Source organism: Spea bombifrons, chromosome 6 (genome assembly GCF_027358695.1).
Source record: "Spea bombifrons isolate aSpeBom1 chromosome 6, aSpeBom1.2.pri, whole genome shotgun sequence".
Lineage (NCBI taxonomy): Eukaryota > Metazoa > Chordata > Amphibia > Anura > Pelobatidae > Spea > Spea bombifrons.
Window position 1 is genome coordinate 49,586,538 of NC_071092.1, and position 25,355 is coordinate 49,611,892.

The 25,355-nt window shown below is 50.8% G+C and overlaps 1 protein-coding gene across 9 annotated transcripts in view; it reads left to right on the forward strand.

The window, feature by feature from the left end:
* Positions 1–9,021: 9,021 nt before the first annotated feature.
* ADGRL2 (adhesion G protein-coupled receptor L2) overlaps positions 9,022–25,355 on the forward strand; it is a 59,176-nt gene continuing 42,842 nt past the window's right edge. For 2 of the 9 annotated variants that reach the window (XM_053469230.1, XM_053469231.1), the window contains exons 1-2: positions 9,030–9,280; positions 23,598–23,764. In XM_053469230.1, coding sequence (XP_053325205.1) covers positions 23,692–23,764 — 73 coding nt within the window. In that variant the 5' untranslated portion in view covers positions 9,030–9,280; positions 23,598–23,691. Of the gene's footprint in view, positions 9,281–23,597; positions 23,765–25,355 lie in introns of all 9 variants that reach the window. The other 7 variants (XM_053469232.1, XM_053469233.1, XM_053469236.1 and 4 more) reach the window with 6 other exon arrangements.

Below are 25,355 nucleotides of genomic sequence, written 5' to 3' on the forward strand. Positions count from 1 at the left end.
GGGTTAGTGAGAACGCTTTAACTCCGGGTCACGGGGTCGAGGAAGAGGCCGCTCAGTATTGACTCGGAGCCCGTTAATATTTGATGGTCCGCGCGCAGCATGTTAATGGTGTCGGTGAAATGCTCTGCGGACGCGGGTCACCATCATACCTGCACCTTGCTTGTTAGATATAACGACTCGTTTTGTCTTTTATAAATACGGCCATTTAATAACCGGTTGGGGCGCGGCGGATGCTTCTAGAGTCAAACCAGAACCTGCTCCATCTGTCACAGTCTGCCTGGGCGTAGAAAGCACCAGATTTACAACAAAGAAGTCCGGTGGACTGAAAAACCTGCGTAACCCGGGGTTACTGTCGCTTCGGTGAGTTTTGGAAAGAAATGCAGTTTTATTCCGGTTACAATCCTCGGGGTTTCTTGCCCAAAAATATCAAAAATAGGACACGATCTTCTACATCAGGTGCTGCTCCCGCTGACTTCATCTTATTCAGTTATTTAGTGATTTATATAGCGCCAACATATTCTGCAGCGCTGTTACACCCATAAATAAAAAAATCACGTCATTGCGTTTCTGCGACGTTACAGGAGCGATAACTGCAAACATAAGGAAGAACAAGTAAAAGTGATAAGAGAGGCGGCCGGGGGCCACAGGTGACAAGTAAAAGCACACGGCGCTAGTCACCGGACTCTAATCTGATTTACGAAGTGATCGCGACGAGACAAAATTCAAACAGCCTGAAAGTCTGGAAACTTGGATTAAATTAACGGTCCTTAGAAGGTTGAACGTGTCTCAGTCACAGCGCTAGGATCTCCTTTATTTATTAAGATGTTTCTTTTTGTGGCATAGCATTTTAGGAAATAATGGAAAAAAAAATTTTATTGTCAATTTTGTTCCCGCGATTAGAAATAAAGCAGTTTTGTTGAATACAAACCCCCCCCCGACCACTTTCTTCACTTAAATGAAAAGCATGAGTTTGTAGAGATGAAAACCCCGTCTCTCCCTGTCGCTACGAAGCGTTCGGATCCCGTCAGTCTCTGTAACCGCAGACTTAATGCGTTCCTTCTGTTTTCTTTGAATGAAATCACTCCGAGTGCTTATATGTTGATTTAACGTAAAGCGAATGGAAATCGGAGTTTCCTCGCGGCGCGCGGCATTTATTTGGAAAAACAATTAGAGAATATGGTGTGAAAAACGCGAGGCGCGAGATATTTTCACTGAGATCACCGAGAAGGATCCGGAATGGGATTATAAATCCTGCCGGACTTTGAAACATTGTCGCAAAACGTTGGCGATCCCCTTGGATGAGTGTGAAACGCAGCGCTTGTGCCGCTATTTATTTCTCGTTGCAGAATACGCTGTTTAGAACATTCCGTTTGCTACGAGATTCCGGCCGTCCCATGAATTCCGTTTATGCCCCGTCTCACGCAGCGTCTCGGGGTTTCAGGTGCCTTCCCGCCCCTGTTGACGTGGGGCGAGTTATAGAGACGGCTGCTTTTTGATGTGGTTCTTTCTGCCGCGGTCGGTTTTCTGAATACAGAGCCCTTCATTTACTGGGAGAATTTCTTCTTTTTCTTTAGATAATGGTAATAAGCTACTCCGACTTCTCCCTTCTCGGCGGAGTAATTGATGTGTAGAACTAATTCTTCATTATTTTTATTTATAAGGAAAAGAAATGTCTGCGGGGAGACAGATGCGCGAGGAAACAGGACGCAATTTGTTTTTTTTGTTGTACCGGAAAAAAGAAAAAACGCTACTTATTCTCATTACTTTGATTTTGTTCGGCGCTCGGCTACGCCGGGCACCCCAGGAAAAATATTTTGTTTTAGTTTTCCGGGTCATGTTACAAACTCCAATTTTTTAACAAAGATATCTGTATTTTGCCGGCCTGCGCCCTTCCCCCGCCATCTTCAGGAATGTACCCTTCTCCGGAGCACAATAGGCCAGAGAATGGATGAATGCACCAAGGCCGCCTGCACTCGGCTGCCCCACATCACAGAATCCTGCTGCTGCTTTACAATTACAGCTGAAAATGTAACAATTACCCCGATGTTCTTCCAAACGGACAAAAATATACCAGGAATTGGCTATTAAACATGAGCGTAAATTCAAAAAAAGCCCCTTATGTTTTCCCGTCGTAGGTTTCACATTTCCACAATATTAATAAAGTCCACGCTTTGAGTGACAGGTGAGCTGAGCGAGGACGTCCAGTGATACAGAGTATCATTCACACGCCTTCATTATATTGGCTTATTTTCCCACGCGGCTGGTAACATGTGTGCGCCGCGGACCAATGGCTGGCCACGCGGGGTAAGACCGGCGGTCTCCGACTATCTCGTGTAGAAATAAAGCCATACTGAGTGTCAGCTTTGCTGGGTTCCTTTGAACAGCGAATGTCAATCTTTGGCCTAAAAGCCGACATGACGTCCGAGGAAACGCTCGTCGGAGGGTCTTCCGGTTCAATTATAAATTAAAAGGAGGTCCCGGCCGCGGGGCGAAGGGCCTGACAGGTGGGGAAAGAGTCCCCGGGGCAATAGTGACAACATAAGTAAAAAACATTAGCTGCCATTAACCATTTCCTGCCCAGTGCAGCCTCCTCGGGAGGAAAGGAGGGGACAGTATTAAAAAAAAAAAAATTGATTTCTATTAAATGCTCTCATTTTGGCCATTTACGGTAATTAGCATTTTGTGAGTCGGCCAATCAGGAAAATGAAAAACAAATCATAAAATATAATGTGAGAAACGTTCACTTACAATTATTCTCAAAGCAAAATGAAATTAAAACACACTTTTAATATTCAGCTCATTATCTTAAAATAAATCAGGCCCCTGATGATAATCAGTGGGTTATCTGCGTGGTTAATAAGCCGGGAATAGCTGATCGTTTAATTACTAGTTGCTGGCTGGGGTAGTTTCCAGTAGTTGCTCATGCGCAGGGCTCTTGTTGGCCCGTTCTCTGTGTCTTTAGCGGTGATTACGGGCCGAGAGTCTTGGCTCTGATAACCCGCATTCCTGCTCCAGCCGGCAGAACGAGCTCAACGTATAACACGGAGATGAGGGGAATGGGGCAGAAAACTCGCTCTACTTTTGCCATTTTACTTTCACCTTCTAAAAAAAACAGTTCCAGAACCCGCCAGCAGATCGGCCCCATCCGGCCCCCGTCTAGTCGCCCGTTTCTCCTGCTGTAAAGACTCAAACCTTAATCAGTCGTTGGTCTCGTCTTAGATTCAGGAGCCTTATGTCTATCCCATGCATGTTTAATACCTTCACTGTATTACCCTCTACCACCTCTGCCGGGAGGCTGTTATGTACCACCCTCTCAGTAAAGTAAAACATTCTTATACAAAAGGTAAAGATTTCTCCAGGTGTTGCGATGGTGGGACAGACACCCGTTGCCTCCAAGTGCTGAATGCTCTTTAAGGACAGATATATCTGCAAGGGAAGGAGATACGCTTCTCTGGTAACATCTGAGGTTATTCACACGGAGGCGGAGGGCGCAGGAGTTAACTCTACACAGAGGCTGAGACATATCAGGAAATAGACACGATATATAGTATAGAGGGGAAAAAAGATAAAAAGCCCCAAACTTGCCCCATTCAGTGCCACGGAGGTGAAAACGATTCTGAACTGAAACATCCGCCTGCTCCCCGCAGCGTCACGAGGTTAAAACACACAGCGTGAAGAGCGCGGAGTCACAGAACCCGGCACTCGGGGCTCCAGTTCTAGAAGGCGGAACGTGCCTTTCTGTGTTTAAACACGCGAGTGGCTTCTACATCCGGAGTCTGGATCAGGTGAGGTCTCTCCGCGCCGAACAGGACGTGGGAGAGGAGGATGCCCCTCCGAGGGGCTGCCCCGAGACAACGAGCGAAGCCACCGGGGCACTTTTATCCTCGCTGTATCCCTGGGACACGCCACTGACATTTAAAGGCCCTTTAAACATTGATTACGGTGTAGATTCTGCGTAAGAAGAACATTCCGGTTTATAAAGCTTCCCAAATACGATTGGTGGACGTCGTCTCCTCGCCAAAAGGTGGAGGGGAGCAGGACGGAGAGATTACAAGCCCCTGCGTACAGAAATCCTGATCCAATAAATCACTCTGAATCCACACGGCTATCGGGGGATCTGAAATCATCCTCTGGTATCAGCATGCTGCCTCCGGGGGCCCCTGGGGACCCGGCAGTAGCATCGTACCGGCTGAAATACCCCCCCTACAGGCTGGGGGGTCAAATCTGAGCTCTGTAAGAAGGCAAGCAGCTTGGCATGGTGCCTCAAGGGGAGCAGGAAGTGGAGTGTGCACTCACCCCAAGTGTCCCTCAGATCACACCCCATGAGGTAGGATCCTCATTGATCTCATGTCAGGGATTTATCTGCCCCGACCCGGTAATTCTAATTACACGAGGGGTTAATAATATGATAATGAATATCATTAAAATACTTATTTTTATCCCACAATTATGGGGTTTTCTCAAAATTAAATATATTTTAACAGTTTCTAATTGGCCAAAATAACAATTTCATCAATTACTGATTATATTTTACTTAAACAAAAAAAAAAGTACCAAAACCTCGCCAGGAGAAAACCTAAAACAAGCATTTATTACCAGAAAAAAATCTGCATTAAATGGGGAAAAATACAAAATCAGGACTTATTCTAGAACCAAAAGGAAAATGTTACCTGCTCGCTTGGCGTAAGAATGGCGGGGCACACAGGCCACGATCGGTGGTCTCCGAGTATCTCAAAGGAGGGTCCTCCAGCCACCAGTAACAAAGCGATACCAATTCCTTGTATATTTACACCATTTTCCCGCGGACTCCACAACTTAACCACCCTCACTGAACGCAGCATCTTCTTTCCCCTAATCTGAAAGGGTGGCCCTCACTGTATTACCCCCTACCATTTCTGCCGGGAGGCTGTTCCACAGCCCCCTTTCAGATCCACTAATTTCCTGCTGGGCCTGCAACTGGATTTACTCATTTAGATTGTAAACTCTTGGGAATATGTGAAACGTGTGTCCATTCCCCTCCCCCCCCAACAGCATTCAGTGACCCCAAAGGAATGCACCCCCCAACACATGCAGGAAATAACAATGACCCAAGAGCTGACTCTCAGCCTAGGCCCGCCTGCACAACCACAACAGCAGCAAGTGTTTCTGCCAAATGTGGGAAGGAATGGATTACAGCCATAATCCCCAATAAACAGATGGCCGGGGGCCACCATCTCAGGGGCCCCAAAGCACTCCACTTATACCCAGTCACTGTGCATCCAAGAACCACACCAAGCTGTCTGTGGGGGTTCTGCCCCCTGACTGAGGCCATTCACAGCGGGGTGCAGAGGACTGGGGTAATAGGGGTGAAGCCTCAGACTACGGGCCCCGACCAAAAGGGGCATTTTACAGGTTACTGAGGTAATTAGGGTAACCAGGCCACAGCCAGGCAGAGCAGTATCAGCCCGCCACTGGCATAGGGGGATGGGCGGGGTCTGAGGGCATCACGTGCAGGGGCGGAGTCTGAATTGTGAGGGGCCTGTGTGGAGGCAAAGCAGGCACAGGGGTATTACTGACAGAAATATGGGGTATTACTGACAGAGTGTAATACTGGCAGAAATATGGGGTATTACTGACACACAGGGGTATTACCGACAATAATATGGGGGTATTACTGACACACAGTGTAATACTGACAGAAATATAGGGTATTACTGACACACGGGGGGTATTACTGACAGAAAAATGGGGTATTACTGAGACACGGGGGTATTACTGACAGGAATATTGGGTATTACTGACACGGGGGGTATTACTGAGCAGAGGGGGTATTGCTGACACACAGTGTAATACTGACAGAAATATAGGGTATTACTGACACACAGGGGTATTACTGACAGGAATATGGGGTATTATTGACACACGGGGGTGTTACTGATAGGAATATTGGGTATTACTGACACACAGGGGTATTACTGACAGGAATATGGGGTATTATTGACACACAAGGGTATTACTGACACACAGGGGTATTACTGACAGGAATATGGGGTATTATTGACACACAGGGGGTATTAGTGACACATGGGGTATCACTGACAGACAGTCCGCACGTGGAAGAGGATCTCACTCCGCAGATGGGACAGGACAGGTAGGTAGATTTACCACGCGTTTATGGGGCAGTTCTCTGTATGGGGCTAATCATCAGTTTGGAAATTACTTTGTAGTTTACAGTAAGCTTTACTAACCCCCCTCCCCCAACCAGGTCAATGTAAGTGTGAGTTCTGTCTGAGTGTAGCTGTGAGTGCAGTCTGGGTGAAGCTTTGAGTGTGATCTGCGTATAGCAGTGCCGACAGAGAAGACTATTCCTGCGTGTAGCTTAGGTGTTGCTGCGAGTGTTGTTTCGGTGTAGCTGGCGCGCGCGGCGCAGGGAGTGCGGCGCAGGGAGTGCGGCGCAGGGAGTGCGGCGCAGGGAGTGCGGCGCAGGGAGTGCGGCGCAGGGGGCGCAGCTCCAGTCCGCAGGCTCCGTGCCGGGATTGGCTGTGAGCCTGGGTGGGCGGAGCTGGCGGAGTCTCAGTGTCCGTTCGGTGTCGGGAGCTGTGACAGTGAGAGCGCTACAGGCCGGAATGGCAGCGGGAGGGAGCGACGCGGACACCCGGGAACACTGACGGAGCCCTCGCTGCAAGCACTGGATCCCCGGAGCCTGAAGCTTGGACCCCAGTAGTGGACCCTGCGCATTGCTCCCGGAGCCTCTCCCCAAGAACTGGACCCCGCACCCGGAGCTGGTTTCTCGCTTAGGGATTTGTACCGTGCATCTAGAACTTACTCCTCGGGATTGTGGACGCGCTCCCTCGCGGTTTTGGATATTTTTCCCCGGATTTCTGGTTTCTGTGTCCCGGGAGCCTGCCCCCTCCCACCCTGGGGTCTGCTCTCTTCTGTTCTCCTTCCGAAAGCCTCCGGGAAAGGGTTGGAAAATGTTGACTTGATGCCGTAGATAAGATCAGAGTAATCCGCCTCCAGCCCAGCTCTTCCCCGGACCTGGTGCTCGGATTCCCGGGGCAACAGGCTGCCCGAGCCCCTGCTACAGGATCTCAGGAGCCACAGACTACCGGAACCCGCGATACAGGATTTAAGGGGCCACAGGCTGCCGGAGCTTCGGATCTCTCCTCATTTCTCTTATCCTTTGTCACCCCTGGAGGACACTGTTTAAACCTTCTCTCCCACGGATCCAGCCACAGGTAAGACCGATCCCCTACTGCGTGTGTGTGTGGCCCCCAGGGCGCTCCCCGCATCCCGGGTAGTTCTCGTTCGGTGCTCAGGGCTCCAGCCGCTGTAATGAGCTCGTGTCCCTGCTGTCCCCGTGCTGCGCTAAGGCACGAGTTTCCTGGGCTGCACGCCACCTGCTGCCGGCTCTGCAGAGTGTGACCCACGGGGGGTCTCATCAATGAGGGGCGACATAACCAGCGCGTACCCTCTATATGCCCCTGGGTGCAGGCAGGCTGGAGCAGCGGACCCCAACACTGTGACCCCCACATCAGATCCGGCATCTATTCAGAGGCACAATCTGGGCTGCCCGTCTCTGTAGGCGTCTCATACCAGGGATCTGTGTACCCGAATCGGGGAGGCTGTATATTTACCCCTTTTCCCCTGTAACCCAGGAGGCTGTATATTTACCCCCTTTTCCCTGTAACCCAGGAGGCTGTATATTTACCCCCTTTTTCCCTGTAACCCAGGAGGCTGTATATTTACCCCCTTTTCCCTGTAACCCAGGAGGCTGTATATTTACCCCCTTTTCCCCTGTAACCCAGGAGGCTGTATATTTACCCCCTTTTCCCTGTAACCCAGGAGGCTGTATATTTACCCCTTTTCCCTGTATCCCAGGAGGCTGTATAGTTACCCCCTTTTCCCCTGTAACCCAGGAGGCTGTATATTTACCCCCTTTTTCCCTGTAACCCAGGAGGCTGTATATTTACCCCTTTTTCCCTGTAACCCAGGAGGCTGTATATTTACCCCCTTTTCCCTGTAACCCAGGAGGCTGTATATTTACCCCTTTTTCCCTGTAACCCAGGAGGCTGTATATTTACCCCCTTTTTCCCTGTAACCCAGGAGGCTGTATATTTACCCCTTTTTCCCTGTAACCCAGGAGGCTGTATATTTACCCCCTTTTCCCTGTAACCCAGGAGGCTGTATATTTACCCCCTTTTCCCCTGTAACCCAGGAGGCTGTATATTTACCCCCTTTTTCCCTGTAACCCAGGAGGCTGTATATTTACCCCCTTTTTCCCTGTAACCCAGGAGGCTGTATATTTACCCCCTTTTTCCCTGTAACCCAGGAGGCTGTATATTTACCCCCTTTTTCTCTGTAACCCAGGAGGCTGTATATTTACCCCCTTTTTCCCTGTAACCCAGGAGGCTGTATATTTACCCCCTTTTTTCCTGTAAGCCAGGAGGCTGTATATTTACCCCCTTTTTCCCTGTAACCCAGGAGGTTGTATATTTACCCCCTTTTTTCCTGTAAGCCAGGAGGCTGTATATTTACCCCCTTTTCCCCTGTAAGCCCGGAGGCTGTATATTTACCTCTTTCCCTGTAACCCAGGAGGCTGTATATTTACCCCCTTTCCCTGTAAGCCACAACGCTGTATAGTTACCCCCTTTTTCCCCTGTAAGCCAGGAGGCTGTATATTTACCCCTTTCCTGTAACCCACGACGCTGTATAGTTACCCCCTTTCCCTGTAAGCCGGGAGGCTGTGTAATTACCCCCTGTCCCAGTGTATGTACTCCATACTAATCTATTAAGTGCCCCTCTTTCTCTGTGAAGCGCTGGGCATGCTGTCTGCTCCTGGATGGGGTAAATCCTTGGAGCAAAAGCCATAGATTGGGGTGGATTGTGAGGCTGGGGTTGTGAGGCTGGGGTTGTGAGGCTGGGGTTGTGAGGCTGGGGTTGTGAGGCTGGGATTGTGAGGCTGGGGTTGTGAGGCTGGGATTGTGAGGCTGGGGGAGGGTGACCGGAGAGCTGCTGTGTCTGGGGACAAGCAGAGAGGTTACATGAAAACGCAGCCAGATGTTCTCCGGCTCCAGCAGCAGCACGAATGGCAACAATTAGGTGCAGATCCTTTGTTCTGATCTGCCAGGCAGCCAGACGCGGCTCGCAGACCCCGGCTCCAAACTTTGACGTGGGGTCCGGATGCTGCCCGCTGTAATGAGTCCTCGTCCGGCCGGGAGCCTTGGGCAAACCTGCTTGGATGTTGTTGGGAATTTTCTGCCCTGGGCTGTTACCCGAGAGCTCGCTGAAAGCCGAGAAGGTAAGGGGAGAAGGGACTGAGCTGCTGCCAGGGAAATGCATCTTAACATGCGCAGCCGCATCCCCTGCCAGGCAGCCCGTATGGTGCCCCTCTATGAGGGTCTGATGCGAGCGCTGCCGGGTGAGCGCTGCCGGGTGAGCGCTGCCGGGTGAGCGCTGCCGGGTGAGCGCTGCCGAGTGCCTCGCTGCTCTGTGCACAGTCACCGACATATGGAAGGCTTTGGACAGCTGCAGCCGGGCTGAGGCACCCCGGAGGTGCGGCGCTCGCTCTCACGGTCGCTCTCACGGTCGTTAATGTGCGTTGTGTAGCAGGAAAGCTGTGAATTTGTCACACGTTGCCAGCCCCGGCTCTCTGTTCAGGTGTGCGGCTCTTTTATTTGCACATAAATATCCCGGCGCACAAAGCCAGCTCGCTGCACAACAAATGCCCTGTTGTTTGCTCTCCTTTCAGCGCCTCTCCCCCCTCTCTGTTGCTGCTCGTAGAAGCGAGATGCCATTTCACATCATTCTGCACAAATTGTTTGAATTAATGCAAGTGTGAATTTCTTTAGGGTTGGAGGGTCCATTACCATATCAAAGCCTCCCCGCTTCAGACTCAACTGAGAAAACTTTATCCTGCCTCCCGTTCCCTGCGAGCGGAGGCCCAGAGGGCAGGGGGGCAGCTGGGACAGAGCTGGGGCGGGCTGACCGAGGGGGCATTTGTTTTTTTGGATAGGGCTCTTGAAAATGGTTAATCTGCTTTGTGCAGTGGGAAGCGCTCGCGAAAAGTGACCTTTCCTGGGCTCCGGCTGATCGGCGAGGGTCCTCCGCCGTGAGATTCCCCTTTGAGTTTGGCCTCCGTCCTCTTTTTGTCCCAACATTCAAATTGGGAAAGGTGCCTCGCTCCTTAACCCTGCGAGCGCTAGGGAGCGCGCTTTCAGGGACGCCAAGGGTTAAAGAGATGGAAAATCGGTAGAGCGCTTGCCCCCTCCCCGCACCTTGTTCTTGTCATAACCTTTGAAAGAAACTATTAACCACTTGCATGCTGCGTGCGTTACTGAAACATGTCCGCTCGATCACACGCTTGGTATCGCCTGCCACCGCTTCTGACAGCCCGGTGTAATTATTCCAGAGCCCGGCCTGACATTTACTGCAAGCCCCGGACGCGCAGGCATCGCTATCCTATTCGACTCCCTCGTACGGCGAACCTCGGTGTTAAAAAAACCCATCGTGGCGACTTTAACCGCTTGTTGGGTTCCAAAAACAAAAAAAGCCCCTTTTCCCCAAAAATCCTCACAAATGGAATTTTCCGGGAGGCTGGCCGCAGCTTTTTGGATTTCATTACAATGTATTAAAAATCGATGGGCGGATTGGGCCGGGCCGGAGAAATAAGTGGGGGATTCGGAGGGCCTGGTTTGGTTCTTCGGCCGGATCGGCGCTTTACGGGAATCCGTTTGCCAAAAGCGATATTTCCGGCTCGCGGATCTATAGTCTGTCTAACGCGCCGTCCCTTTTCTGAGTGTAAGCTGAGAATCTGAAAGGTATTAAACTTTTCCTCGGCTCAGACGTCCAAATGAATTTATGGACGGATAGCGCAATTTTAACGTGAAATTGATAGTTTGTTTCTTGGAAATGCCCGGAGTTTACAAGAATCCCTTGATTTTTTTTTTATTTAATAAAAAAGCACTTTGGGCGAAGTGACATGTAATTGCGGCGTTTTAACATCGTTTGTCTTCGGGCTGCGCGGGGTTAAAGGCTGCACTCGTGATGTTTCCAGATTTTTGGACGGTTTGGTTAATGAAGTTCTTTGCTAACAGACTGTTTTAATGTCAAGCGGTTGGGGGTAGAATTAGGTGCTCGGTACAGCTCGGCTTAACCCTCTGTGTGCCAGCCGGCTGCCGCTCGCAGGCCTGAGGGTCCCCGGCGCCCGGATCAGGGGGTGAATCAGGTTCTGACTCGAGTTCCCAATAAAATAAGAAGCTATTAAAGGGCTTGGCGGCTTCTGTAGTTTTATTAATGTTCTGACATCAAAGCGGAGACCCGACGGACGTGAATGCTGCAGGAACTCGTTCCGGGGCGAAAAACTCACTTCGTTCAAAGGCCGTTTATTGCCGTAATTTGCCCAATTATCGCAGACATTAACGCCGCGGTTTCTAGGTGTTTCCCACTCGAGGATCAGCAGTCCCGGGGTTTACGTCGTTTGGGTCCGACCAGTAAAGTGATAATCGGGCTCCGCGGCCGTCCCTGTAAAGTGCGTTACTCTGCGTTTAACCCCTTCAGGCCTCCAGGAACTTAAAAGGTTAACCCGCCATATTAAGATGATGTAGGGGTTAACCGGGTCCCTTGTTTGACGGCTGCTCCGTATTCTAGTTTTTTGTTTTATTTCCGTAGTAAAGGCTCCATTTTAGATTTTGGTGTTTTTTGTGCTTTTGCGGGACTTTATTTAAATTTTTATTATTTGGATTTTCTTTAAGATTAGTGATTTTTTGCGCTGTGGCTTTGACCCTTTCTGGCGAGTAATTACTGATTTTAGAAATAAATGCTCAGACGCTCGTTTATTTTGTTTCGTATATAAAAACTTTTATATATTTAGTATATTTTCCGTGGCAGGTTCCACGCGTTTTCACCGATCCACCATTCTATATTATTTCACGTAAACTTCTGCTTTCTGCGCTAAAATCCCCGGAATAAATGCGTTTGCGTCGCGTCGGACGATCTATCGTTTTCTTTCTTTTATCTGCTGGGACGCGGATCGTTCGGGGTTTCTGTGGTTTTTTTTTTGATGCCCGAACTGCTTGAATAATTGCAGGAAAACGGGAATAATGGCCGCTTCCAGACAAAGAGCCGACTTCTTCCAGCAGACCTTTTCGCCGTTTGGAAAGCCTGGCGGAGGCCGCGGTAACCGAAGGAGCCGCTCGGCGTCCTCACAATGTCTCTTTGTCCGCGCGACCCGCTTTCCTTCCCTCAGAAACTCTCCGCTTCTCTCTCTCTCCCTATAAACGCGGCGGCCGCCTCGGTTCTCGGCTCCCTGTTGCTAACTAAAGGGTTAAATGTAAAGGGTTCAGTAAAAAAACGTGCTTTCTAGAATTGCAAGGAAAAGTGAAATCTCCGGCTTCCATCATTTTATCTGTTTGGGGGGCCGGGGGGGGGGGTTCCTTTCACCGGAATAAATCGAATATTAAAGGCGTCTTCGCGGAGCGTCCGCGTTACCGGCTGAGACCGAAGACGCCGCTTTACGGAGAGGCTCGCGAGGTCCGGGGGTTTTGGGGGTCGTGCTCCGGTAAGCAGAATCCCACCGCGGTTGTATAAATTTTGTTCAATTACCGGAGAAGCTAAAGGGAGAAAAAAAAATCAATTTACACAAGAAATGCGATTCCGAGTTCCTGAATTCTTAAACGCGGATGTTTTTTCCTCCCCGGATACGACTCGTGGAACGTAGGAATAGTCAGGAAGCGGGGGCCGTGGTGCCGAGGGGCCCGTACCGTGTCAGAGTATTTGGAGGGCCACGCGGCGAGGCGTTTGTCATTTTGTCATAGGCTCTTATAGCGAGCTGCCCTGTGTTTTTAGACGTAGTCCTGCTGTAACTGCCCTTTGCACCTGCTTTTGAGATGGCAGATAACGCTGGTAGCGGGGTAAGCACTCGAGCACCTGCCGTGGGTTATACACCCGAGTTATTGATTGCTCTGAAGGGTCGGGGTAAAGGACAGCTGCCGCTTTATGTAGAGCAGCGGCCATCTTTCTCTTGCCCCAGTTATAATCGCCCCCTATTGATCGCAGGCCGCAGGGGCCGCTGTTGTGCTGGATTCTGGCCCCTTTTGCCTGAGTTCTAGCGACTGCTTACATTTAGCTGGTTATCTGTGGAAGAACCGTCCGGCCCCGGCCCCTGGGTCTTCTGCATCTCCCGCGCAGCTGTGTAAATGTATGTCGGTCACACTTAGTCTTAGTTTAATGAGTAAACTGGGGACCGGGGGCCGTGCGCTGGAGACACGTCTGTGCGAAATGACTTGGTGCCGCGGTGTTGTCACGGAGCGAATCCCGTGTCGGGGTTTTAGTGTCGCTTGTGTTCCGTTCACCTCCGTGTTACCCTCATGAGCACGGCTGTGACTTTTATTTCTATCTCTATGTTTAGAGCACTCTGTGATTTTAACACTTCGGCCCCCGGGTCACTAGGTTTAGTTTTTTTTTAGTGCAGTTTGTTACATTGTTGTTAGTAAAGTGACAGATATCGTTATTATATGCTGAGGGGGTCTGGAGGCTCTGTGAATCCCGCGTGAATCCCGCGTGAATCCCGCATGTCCCCTGCCCTTCCTGCGCAGCGTTTTGTCTGTGTGATGAACGTTTTGAATTCTTTTCCGGTGTTGGTTGCTCGGCGTTCTGTTTTTGGTCTCGCTGTCCGTGGGGGGCCGACCCTCGCTAACTCGCTTTCTGTCTGTTTCAGGAGCGCTTTATGTTCTGTATTTTCTTATCAATCAACGCCTGGAGCCGATTATTGCTGTGGATCCAGATGACAGAATAATCTCGCAGCCATTACTGTCACGACGTGTTCTTGGCAGCTCCGGCGTGGGATGACCTTCCCGGGGTCCGGCCGCCGTACTCTGCCCCCTGTCGCCGTCCTGTTTCCATGGGAGACTGTTTTAGATTTTAATATGAAAGCGTGTTTGGCTCGCGTGCTCTGCCCCCGAAACGCGTTACCCGGACCGTGGCCTAACCGGCTGAGGAGCCCCTCGTGGGGGAAAAGACATTAAGTGGCGATAATATATATTTTCCTTGTCGTTTTCTATAAACATGGCAGACGGAGCCGCGTGTGATCAGCCGGGGGGGGGGTGGAGGTTTTAAGACAAACTAGTACGGAAAGCTTGCACTCTATCTCGATACGGTAACCCAGGTTACGCCTAATCTCCCCGTTCTGTGATTTCGTGTAGCCCGGCGGCTGCTCCGTTTCCCCAGATACATTTTTGCCCAAGTGTGGAATATTTACTTTTCGGCTGCGTTTCCATCGTGCCCCCCCCCCTCTGGTTGAGAGTGATGGCAGTTGTTGCCGGCCGGGGGTAGCTGAGGCTCTGCTTCCCATCCATTTGTCGTCGCGTTTATTTGCTATCTGCCCTCCGTCGGGGTTTCTTTGGTTGCCGGGAAGTCTCTCGGCGGTGATACCCCCAAAGCGGGGCCGCATGCCGCATTATTCACCCCCCCCCCCCGCGCGCTCTCGGCGTGATGAGTTCATTTGTCAGAAGGCTGATTGTGGCTCTTATCATCCGGCGATAAAAGCCGCACTTTTGCATTCCTTGCTGCCGGAGACAAAGGACGCCAAAGTTTTCCTTTCTTTCGGGGACTTTATTTTTAGTCTGCTTGGTATTCAGGGCTCGTTCTTGTTGAGCTTTTGTGCTGTGGGGGGGGGATTTAAATATGGAGACGTTCCAAGTGTACGCCTGACGAGAGCGTAACGACCGGGGCGCTGAGCCTAATGCTCCGGGCTTTGTTTGTTTGTTTGTTTGTGGATGCCGGGGGGCTGTCTCTGTTTTGGGGGGTCTCGGGTTACACGTTTCTGCCCTGATAGCCGGGGCTGAGCTGCGTTTCACCTGCAGGAGCGTTTGGGGGATCTGAGTGTTTCTCCGGACGTGGAGTGTTTGTGGAGTGTTAGTGCTTCCCGCTGAGTGCTTCATGGCAGTCATTATGAAGTCGGCAGTCATCTGAGTGACGGGGGGGGGGGGATCGGGGGCAGGGTCGCTACTGGAAAGGGATCGTTTCGCTTTTGGCTCTGCCTTTATTTAATGGGCTTTTGCTAATTTGTGTTACCTATAGAGGGAGCTTCGTGTGACTGAATCAGTCTGGAATGAAGGGGCTTTTCTCTTTTATTTGCACGAGCTGAGCGGTGCCGGCGACTTGTGACCCGTCTTCAGTGCCGAGCCTCGGCTTTAATATCAGACGGGGTAACCGAAGGAGAAAAGGTCCCCTAGGCCCCTCTGAGCGGCCGTTCCCAACGCTTCCAGAAGCCGAGCCTCCGGGACCCGCGGCCGTGAGGGGCGTCTCAGCTCAGCGGGTCGAAAATGATTTTACGCAACTTATCAGATTGTTAGCCTGAAAGTGAGATCCGGTCCTGACGGCGCCCGGCGTCTGCAGCGCGAAAGGTAAAGAAATCTGCTAATTCTGCTTTACAGCTGCAGACCGGCGCGTCTGCTTTCCTTTCTTTCTCTTTTGTCTGCGGTCGCCGTGCGCTCGATACGTGGGACGCGTGATTGGATCGTTTTAATGCGGTTTCTGAGGTTTATTGTAATCGGTAGATTAAGTACGTTTGGAAAATGCTTCTTGCTGTCTCTCGCTCTCGCTGTCTCTCTCTCTCGCTCTCTCTCTCTCTCGCTCTCTCTCTCTCGCTGTCTCTCTCTCGCTGTCTCTCTCTTGCTGTCTCTCGCTCTCGCTCTCTCTCTCTCTCTCTCTCTCGCTGTCTCTCTCTCTCTCTCTCTCTCTCTCTCTCCCTCTCTTCCTGGCTCTCTCTCCGGCTTGAATCTTCCGCAGAATGCACTCTATTTATCTTTTTGCAGGATGATAATTGTAATGGCCGTTTTCGGATATAAAAGCTCTGCTTAAGCTTATGTTTTTCATCTGGTGAGAGTATAATTCCGCGGAGTTAAGTATCGCGTGTTTTCCATTTCATTTTGTGGTCTCGGAAGAGGCAGAATAACCGAGATGCTCGAGCCGCACGATCCACGTCGTTCCGGAGCCTCTGTCTGCCGGGCCGGCGGGTTGATTGGCTTTTCCTCCGCGCCGCCGTCTTTCTCGCTGCCGAAAGGCTCTTTGCAAGCCAGGAAAGCGGTTTTTTGTTGAGCTTCCAAATACTTTTACTCCTAAGTTTTGTTGCTTGTTTGGGGCGCCCACCGAACCCGAAGTAAAGCGTCGCTCCTGATACAATGCGACGGCAGCCGTTTAGCGGGGCTCAGCGGGACCCCGGCCCGGTGCCGACGTATCGTTTCTACCGTCTGATCCCCGCTAATGTGAGAAGCCGGTCTGTTATTCTTCTGCCAAACGGCCCTTTAAGCGGGGAAATGGTTAAGGAGATCGCTTCTAATTGGTTATTGAGATTTACGGCGCAGGCGAAGACCATTGTGTCGCATTCCCCTCGCATTACCGTCGCATTACCCCCGCTCAGCGTGGCCCTCCGCTATCTGAAACATTTCATATGGAGCGTTTTCAGAATATTAGCCACGACGGCTGCTCTCCAATAGGATTAAAGGCGCGTGAATGAATAGGAATACGCGTGTGAATGATGGCTACAATTTCAAAGGCTTTCCATTAGTTGGGCGCATGGTCGCCGTCCCATCCGGCGTCCGTCCCTCCGGCGTTAATCCCTATGCTCTTTAGCTGTAATTTCTGATAGGGGTTCTGATGACACGGCCCGGGTGGACGTCCCGTGTTTCTGGCTACACGGACCTGTTACATGTGACCTGTTGACCACGGAAGGCGACCGTTCCCTTTAATTGGGGCAGCATTGGCTTCATCTTTAATTATTCATGGTAATAATCCATGATGGCGTTACTGTAGCCGGCGTGGCCCCGGTAACGCGTGTTACCGGAAAGGCCCTGTCCCGTGTGTTTGGAAATATCCGATGGAATAAATCGGCTTCGATTGGTTTTTAGTTTTGGGTTACACCGGATCCCTCTCGCGTTTCCCTTCGCTTCCATGTGAATTACGAGGGTATGCGGTGCCCCCTTTCTGTGTCCTGCATGGGAGGGTAACCCTGCTATATGCATAAAGTATAACTAGCTGGAGAAAGAGTTAACCCTAATTTGCTTATTTCTTTACTTTTTTATCCCCGTATAAAAATCTTAAATTTGAAGTATTTTGCATTTTTTTCTCTGGTAGGGTTGTTGGGGGTCCGTGCTTTCCATGGGGGGCTCTGGACAGCGGTTTTCTCTCTGTTTTTTATGTGTACTTGGTGCTGAGTTTTTTCCGCTAATGGCTGATGCGTTTGTTTAGTCGTTGTGTCGCGTGTTCTCTGATGTTTCCGGCACTTTCTTCCCTCCGTAATAACTCCGCGCTCCATGACTTAGAATCTCTTCCCTGAGCGCAGGTGGCTCTGCGGACGGCTGAGACGCGGCTCCGTAGATCTGCGCCCGCAGGGATCCCTCTGAACCTGCGCGGCCGGTTAGTCGAGGGAGTTCTCCGCGTTAGCGTGGCGATGGCAGTAAAGCTCGCCTGTAGGAAGGGTTATTGAAGGCGGCCAGAAGGGTAGCCGTGGTGGAAACGGATCGCCGGCCCGAGACCCGCTTCCTCCTGGCGCTCGGGTTAAGTGTTTTGTGAATGGGGTTTAAGCCCCTGAGACGCGCGGCGGGGTCCGGTTCGATTCCCGCCACGTAATTTGGAAAGTATGAAGTGCGAATTATTTAAATTTCCTCGGACTCTTTGATTACGAGACTTAAACGTCTCCGAGTGAATTGCTGCACGATTTCTTACATCACGGTGGCTGCTTTCAGAGCTCAAACCTGATTCGGTTCTTGGCCTGGTTCTAATATTCAAGAAATCATCCGTATGTCTATCCCATGCATGTTTAATACCCTCTACCACTTCTGCCAGGAGGCCGTGCCACTTATCTACCATCCACTCAGTAAAGTAAAACTTCCTTCCATCCCACTTCAGTCTCTTCTTGTTGTAACTTTTCTCCTCGTTTTGGAATAAATTCCCTCCCGTCCTTTATTAACCCTTTTATGTATTTAAATATAACTTTCCCCCTCCTCTGGCATCTCTTTTATATATTTATAATCGCCGTGAAATCCTTCCCCCTGCGCAGGTTATCTCTGTAAGTAGCTCGGTAACCCGCGGGGTGTCCTGGGGCGAGTGTTACACGGACCGAGAAACCTTTTTTGTGGTGCTGGGGCTTTGGCCCCCTTTCTGTGATTCGGGGGCAGAAAAGAGTCCCCAGAGTGCATGTTCAGGGCCCTGTGATAAAAAGCGCGGCATGGAATTCCAGGCAAAGGATCTCTGTGGGGGGGGGCGTTGGTAAATAGTGGGGGCCGATCGACGTCCCGAGGGGTTCACTCGGCAAATGTTTTGTCTTTAAGCCCAGGTTACCTTAATAAGCGGCCGGTGCTGCACGCGGGGTATTTCTGCCGTATTTTCACCCATACTGGCCATTGCCAGCCGTGGCTTCTTCTGAATGCCATCTGTCTGGACTGACCCCGGATCGGCCGCCATCTTTTCTCTAATCTGCCAACGTTTCTGTGATTAGGAGAAAATGACCAAATCCGGGTTTTGCGTTTTCCTCCTTTTATAACCCGAAACGCTTCGCTAATTATTTTTATTGGAATCCCAACGCTTTTTAAAGAGGGACCCGGAGCCGAACATTGAGAAATATCAACACCATGAGAAAAGAACGCGCCGGCGGCCCAAAGCCAACATAAAGGGACACGACGTGACGCAAACGGCCCGGAGCGCCGCGTGCGGCGGGGTGTCCTGCGGGGGAGGGGGGATTTCGCTGGTTTTGGGTTTATTGAAGTCAGGTGCGTCGGAGACGGCGGATCCGCCGATCCTCTCTCTCCTTTTGCTGGTTAGTAGAGTTTTCAAGGGAATTTGTAGACTGGCAGGAACCCAAATCTGCATTCACTGCACTAACGGCAAAACCGGAATGAAATCAGAAATGTAATATGATAAAAGAATCTAAAGCAGTAACCGGAATGTGCGCATGCGCGTCGGCGTCTGCGAGCCGCACCTCTTCTGCTTCTTTTAAGTACATTTTCTAATAAACATTTTAAGAGTAATTTGCCCAAATCGCTTAGTTTTTTTTTTACATTATGTAGTTTTGTTCTCCACATTTTTATGTTCTGCCGGTTGCCGCTCGGCATGCGTTTCCGCGGCTTTCTGTCGGTTTGCCCTTTTGTTTTCCTTTTCTTCTAATTTTTGATCGTAATTTAACACGTCGGGATACTCAGCGCTGTCACTTAGCTCAGTAACAAACGTGATCCGCTCCCGGTGCAGCCGCTAACGGCGCTCCATTACCCAGGGTTTATTCATAATTTAATTTTATATTCTTAAAAAAATGTTTCTGTAGTATTTTAGTTTCCACCCTGTGTGCTTAAAAATTAATCACCCTGTTGAATAATGTGCCCAATTACTGTTAATTATTAATGCTTTGGTCCTTGGTTAAAATCCGGTGCTGCTTCTTTCATTCCCTGCAGCTGCCTCCGCTCCACGCTTTTAATGAGCGAGATTCTGCTGAAACCGAATAAACTTTCCTTCTAAAATTCTAGATTCTCCAGTAGCTCTAAAAAAAACAGAAGTTCTGGGGGAAAAAATGCCCCAAATGTTTGTTTGTCAGAAACTGGTTGATTTCTGGGACAAAAAACAATTTTCATTAACAAACTGGTGTAGAATTCTCACCTCTGACTTGCTTTGTTTAGTAAGAAAACACTGGTGTTTGAGAGAAAAGCACAGCGAATGAATTCTGTATAGTGCCGAGTGCAAAAACACACAGCGAATGAATTCTGTATGGCGCCGAGTGCAAAATAGCACAGCGAATGAATTCTGTATAGCGCCGAGTGCAAATAACGCACAGTGAATGAATTCTGTATAGTGCCGAGTGCAAAAAAGCACAGCGAATGAATTCTGTATAGTGCTGAGTGCAAAAAACGCACAGTGAATGAATTCTGTATGGCGCCGAGTGCAAAAAAGCACAGCGAATGAATTCTGTATGGCGCTGAGTGCAAAAAACGCACAGTGAATGAATTCTGTATGGCGCCGAGTGCAAAAAACGCACAGTGAATGAATTCTGTATAGCGCTGAGTGCAAAAAAGCACAGCGAATGAATTCTGTATGGCGCTGAGTGCAAAAGCGTGGCTTTTCTCTGCAGCTCTTACTGTAGGTTAAAGTCAGGCTGTTTAATAGATTTTTCTTTTCATTTTCCCAAAATGTTGGTGTTTTGGCGGCTGTCGCCGGCGGCTCTGCCAAGGAGCGTTTCCAGCGTTGTTATTGGAAGATGCCGCTAGAATCAGGGGCGCCGCGGAACTGGGAGTATTTTTAATGATTATAAAAGTGTAATCACAAGACTTTCCCGTTTCATGAATGTTTGCAGTAAAGACGCAGCGTTGGTTCCGCTCCCATCGTTACACCGCAGGCAGCATTCATTCGTCGGCGCGTTACCTCTCACCGATAAACGCACCTGTGCGAGCGCATGCGACTCGGGGGGGGGGGATCCTGGCGGATGCTGCAGCCCCGCGGAAACATGTTGGGCGCCGGCAGGCGGTGATCGGGCGCAAGGTGCGGGTTGTGCGTTGTGATTGTCCTTTTAATGATACAAAGTGTTAAGTTGTTCTGAGCGTGGCGGGGGCCGGCGGGGCCGTTACTGTAACCTTCCTGCTCGTATTAATATCGCCGGATTATTCATCGCTCTGCAGCCGGGTGAAGACATTATTCAAATATGTAGCGAATCCGAGCGTCTTCTGTTATCTGCGAAAGGCAAAGGGCGTTCTGTGTAATTTACAGCAAATGACTCGACAATAGCGGCGCCCCGAACACCTCCAGCGCCACTTATTGTACTCGCCGCGTTTAATTACCTTCGGGGGGCTCTGCCTTTGTTTCCGGTACGAGGAGCGTAAACGAGGACTTTGATACATGAGTGTCTGCTGTGATATGCAAATTAGCCTTAACCCCTGCACTACCGTGCAGCGATGGCAACGCGCTCCTTGGCTTGCGCGGCGCTCCGTCTGTTACTTGCAGGAATGCGTGTATTTAGAATAATCTCGCCATAAGAATCCCCACACGGGGGCCGAGTCATAATCCCGCCGTGCTTAACAAACTGCGAACGAGGGGTGCCGAGAACGTCAGGTGGGCAGCAGGAAGGAGCGCAGGCTGATCCGACCCAAACCCCCCCACCCCTGCACACCGGGCCTTAATCCCAGCCCCCCCCCCACCCCAGAACGGACCGAGGACGTTTCCCGCCAGTTTGGGATGTGGGGATAAGGACCTGCCGGCCGCTTTCCCAGGGGGGCTCCGCCGGCCGCTTTCCCAGGGGGGCTCCGCCGGCCTCTTTCCCAGGGGGGCTCCACCGGCCGCTTTCCCGGGGGGCTCTGCCAGCCGCCTTCCCGTGCAGTACGATTACCACCTCGGCTGACTTTTGGATGTGACAACCAGCGAGTCCCATTGCTCTGTATGTGGTGTCGTTAGCCGTGCGGACAGCCCAGCGCTGGTGTTGATGACCCCGAGTGACACGCGTGAAGTCATTATTATTTCATTTAGCGGCGGTATGTCGAGAGCGAGCGGGATTCTGGCTATCGATTGGCTGAACGGCTCGTAACATTGATTTATGCGTCGAGGATTCCGCGCGCTGAGATTTCATCTCGTGTGACCATTGATTTTGTTTCATATTTCACTTCCCGGTAATTAGACGATGATCTCCCGGATGTTAACATTAAATTCACTTTCTGTACACAGGAATTTCCCACGATGTCCCAAAGTAACGCGAGTCCGCCTTCCACAGGGGCAGATCGGCCCCATCCGGCCCCCATGTAGTCGCTCGTTTCTCCTGCTGTAACGACTCAAACCTCAATCAGTGGTCGGTCTCGTCTTAGATTCAGGAGCCGTATGTCTATCCCATGCATGTTTAATCCCCTCACTGTATTACCCTCTACCACTTCTGCTGGGAGGCTGCCCCACTTATCTAAATTCAGGAGCCGTATGCCTATCCCATGCATGCTTAATACCCTCACTGTATTACCCTCTACCGCCTCTGCTGGGAGGCTGCTCCGCTTATTTACCACCCTCTCAGTAAAGTAAAACTTCCGTTTCCTCTCAGCCCCTGATCCTGTAGTGTTGGATTCCGGTCTCTCGATGTTTTCTCTCCCAAACCGGACGTATTTTACAGCAGCCAGAAAACATCCCAAATAGCCGAGCAGCTCGTATCTGCTGGCAAGCTCCAGGTTTCTAGCAGTAAATGGTATCTGCAGCCCTGGATCCGGGTTTAAAGTCCCGTCCGATCAGGGGCCCCTTTCTACAAAGAGCCCCGGGGCCCGGCTTCTTCTCGTTCAGTTTGCGGGTGTTTTTTGTGTGGGGGTGTTGTTATTCCGGACCGTTCAGATTCCCTCGTATAAAGTGTTTGGATTTCGAAATGCGAGCGATTTGTTCTGTCGGTTATTCAGACGGATTCTTTCTAATAGACGGAGACGCCGGGAGTTTGCCTCTGGTGTCCAAATCTATTAACATATTTAACGCGCTTCTCAGCGTGACGCTAACGTGTAACACGTGTAATTGACTCGCAGAATCTCCCCGCTTCCTCCAAGAAAATCTCATCTATGCGACATCATTGGTTGACATCATGGTGCCGACAGTATTATACCCCCCCCAGTATTGTATACGTTAATATAACCCCCAGCGCTGTATACAGTAATATAACCCCCAGCGCTGTATACAGTAATATAACCCCCCCGCGCTGTATACAGTGATATAACCCCCCAGCGCTGTATACAGTAATATAACCCCCCAGCGCTGTATACAGTAATAACCCCCAGCGCTGTATACAGTAATATAACCCCCCAGCGCTGTATACAGTAATATAACCCCCCAGCGCTATATACAGTAATATAACCCCCAGCGCTGTATACAGTAATATAACCCCCCAGCGCTGTATACAGTAATATAACCCCCAGCGCTGTATACAGTAATATAACCCCCAGCACTGTATACAGTAATATAACCCCCCCAGCGCTGTATACAGTAATATAACCCCCAGCGCTGTATACAGTAATAACCCCCCAGCGCTGTATACAGTAATATAACCCCCCAGCGCTGTATACAGTAATATACCCCCCCAGCGCTGTATACAGTAATAACCCCCAGCGCTGTATACAGTAATATAACCCCCAGCGCTGTATACAGTAATATAACCCCCAGCGCTGTATACAGTAATATAACCCCCCAGCGCTGTATACAGTAATATAACCCCCAGCGCTGTATACAGTAATATAACCCCCAGCGCTGTATACAGTAATAACCCCCAGCGCTGTATACAGTAATATAACCCCCAGCGCTGTATACAGTAATATAACCCCCAGCGCTGTATACAGTAATATAACCCCCCAGCACTGTATACAGTAATATACCCCCCCGCGCTGTATACAGTAATATAACCCCTCCGGCATTCTCTGTCCCCATTTATCGAGTATGTGTTGAATCTGAACGGTTTGTCCCGGAGACTGTTGTGGCGTCTGCACTCGCGGCCCACATGCTGCTTTGTATCTGGAAAATCCTGTTTTACTGAACTTTACGGCGCTGTGACGCAGACGGGCAGAAGGTCGGCCGGAGCGTAACGTTTTCCCACCGCTAAGATCCTTTGCGCTAATTGTCTCTTTGTTTCTTGGCAGGTATGCTGAACCCCGCGGCCCCCCGCGTTCGATGAAGCCCACCGCTAACGCCTGCGTCTGAGGAGTGCGGAGAAAGCCTTCCGAGGAGGTCGTCATGGTGGCCGCTGGCAGCAGAATGCAGACCCGTTGGTTGTTCCTGGTGATCGGCATCCTGCAGTGCACCGAAGGTAACGCTCTCGGCCGCTCGCTGGCGCTCCTCATGCGCTGCTTTTATTGCTCGGGGGATGGGAGAGATCTGGCTGATATCTCGTGGAGTTTTCGGAGGAGCTCCTTTGTTTATTAATGGGGTAAATGGGCAAGTTTGGGGCAGAATTCCTGTTTTGTTGCTTTCTGTTTGTAGAAGTGACGGGGGTTCTGGGGTTCTCACCTCTTTGGTCTCGTCTTTGGCTGAATTTGGTTTCGGGGGGGGGTTATAGGGGGCTGCGCTCCTCCCCTCGCTGAACGCATCGAACGTAATGTGGGTCTCGCTGAAGGCTCCTAAACGAAGTCTCCTTTGAGTCGTGAGAATCCGTTCCTGTGATGTTTGGGTCGTTTTCAGGAGCCCAAAGAGCCCACGGGGGAGAACGGGAACTCTGAGCGGACCCCCGGCAGGCGTGGATATCGCACGGGATTATATTAATGTTCGCTCTCTCGGGGTCGGTTCCTTGAGGGTCCCCCCCGTGGATAACGTTACGACCCCCTCGGTTCCCGAACCTTAGCGAAGGTGCCGTTCCACCTGCTCTGCTGAATTGAACGCTTCTATAAGTAAATGCAGCGTTACAGACGGCGTTCCCAGCCCCGCTGAAAGGCCGATCCGGGTCCTTACGGTGTTTTATGTGATTAACCCTTCAGATGAAAGAAGGAAGCGTCAGATCTGCTTAACAGGCTTGAGTGCAATGAATACCAAACGGCAGCTTTAATGGCCGTTCTGGTGCAGCGGACGCCCTCTGACATCCCTGGGTCGGTGCGCCGCAGGCCCGTCTGCGTAGGAGGTTTCTGCCCCCCCCCCTTGCTTGCTGACGTGGGGCAGATAAATGCCTATAGAAGTGGGGGCTGGGCAGGCGATTCTGGGAGCCGTCTTGATGTTTCTGATCCAAGGAGTTTTTTATATATATTTTTTAGTGTTAAACGCCAGCAGACCCCCCCCCATGCTCAGTGTTTCTCGTTAAGGGTTAATGCCCCTGCAGCTCCGGTTTATTACTTGCTCCGACATGGCGATTCCCTGACCTTTAAATGGTGAAATGCGACCGGGGGACAGCTGCAGCGATGGCGTTACCTGGGGGCCACGGGAAAAGGGGGTGTCTTCCAAAGTTATTACTGTAATCTGCAAAAATGCTGGTTTCCTTGACAACTGAAAATGATCCAAAATAAAGCATTACCCCTTCGCTTGCCTCTTGTTCTCTCGTGTCCCCCCTTCTCTGCCACGCAGCGCAGGCACAATGTCCCTATTATTTCTCTTCACCCGCGTCACGCGATCAACAGCGGCTCTGTCTGCTGAGGGCTCTTTAAAATCCGTAGGTAACTGAAAGCATGTATGTGCGCTGCGTGTAAGGGACACGCGGGTTGCCGTGCGCTGCGTGTAAAGGACACGCAGCGCACGGCAACCTGCGTGTCCTTTACACGCAGCGCACGGCAACCCGCGTGTCCCTTACACGCAGCGCACATACATGCTTTCAGTTACCTACGGAAAGGACACGCGTGTAAAGGACACGCGGGTTGCCGTGCGCTGCGTGTAAAGGACACGCGGGTTGCCGTGCGCTGCGTGTAAAGGACACACGG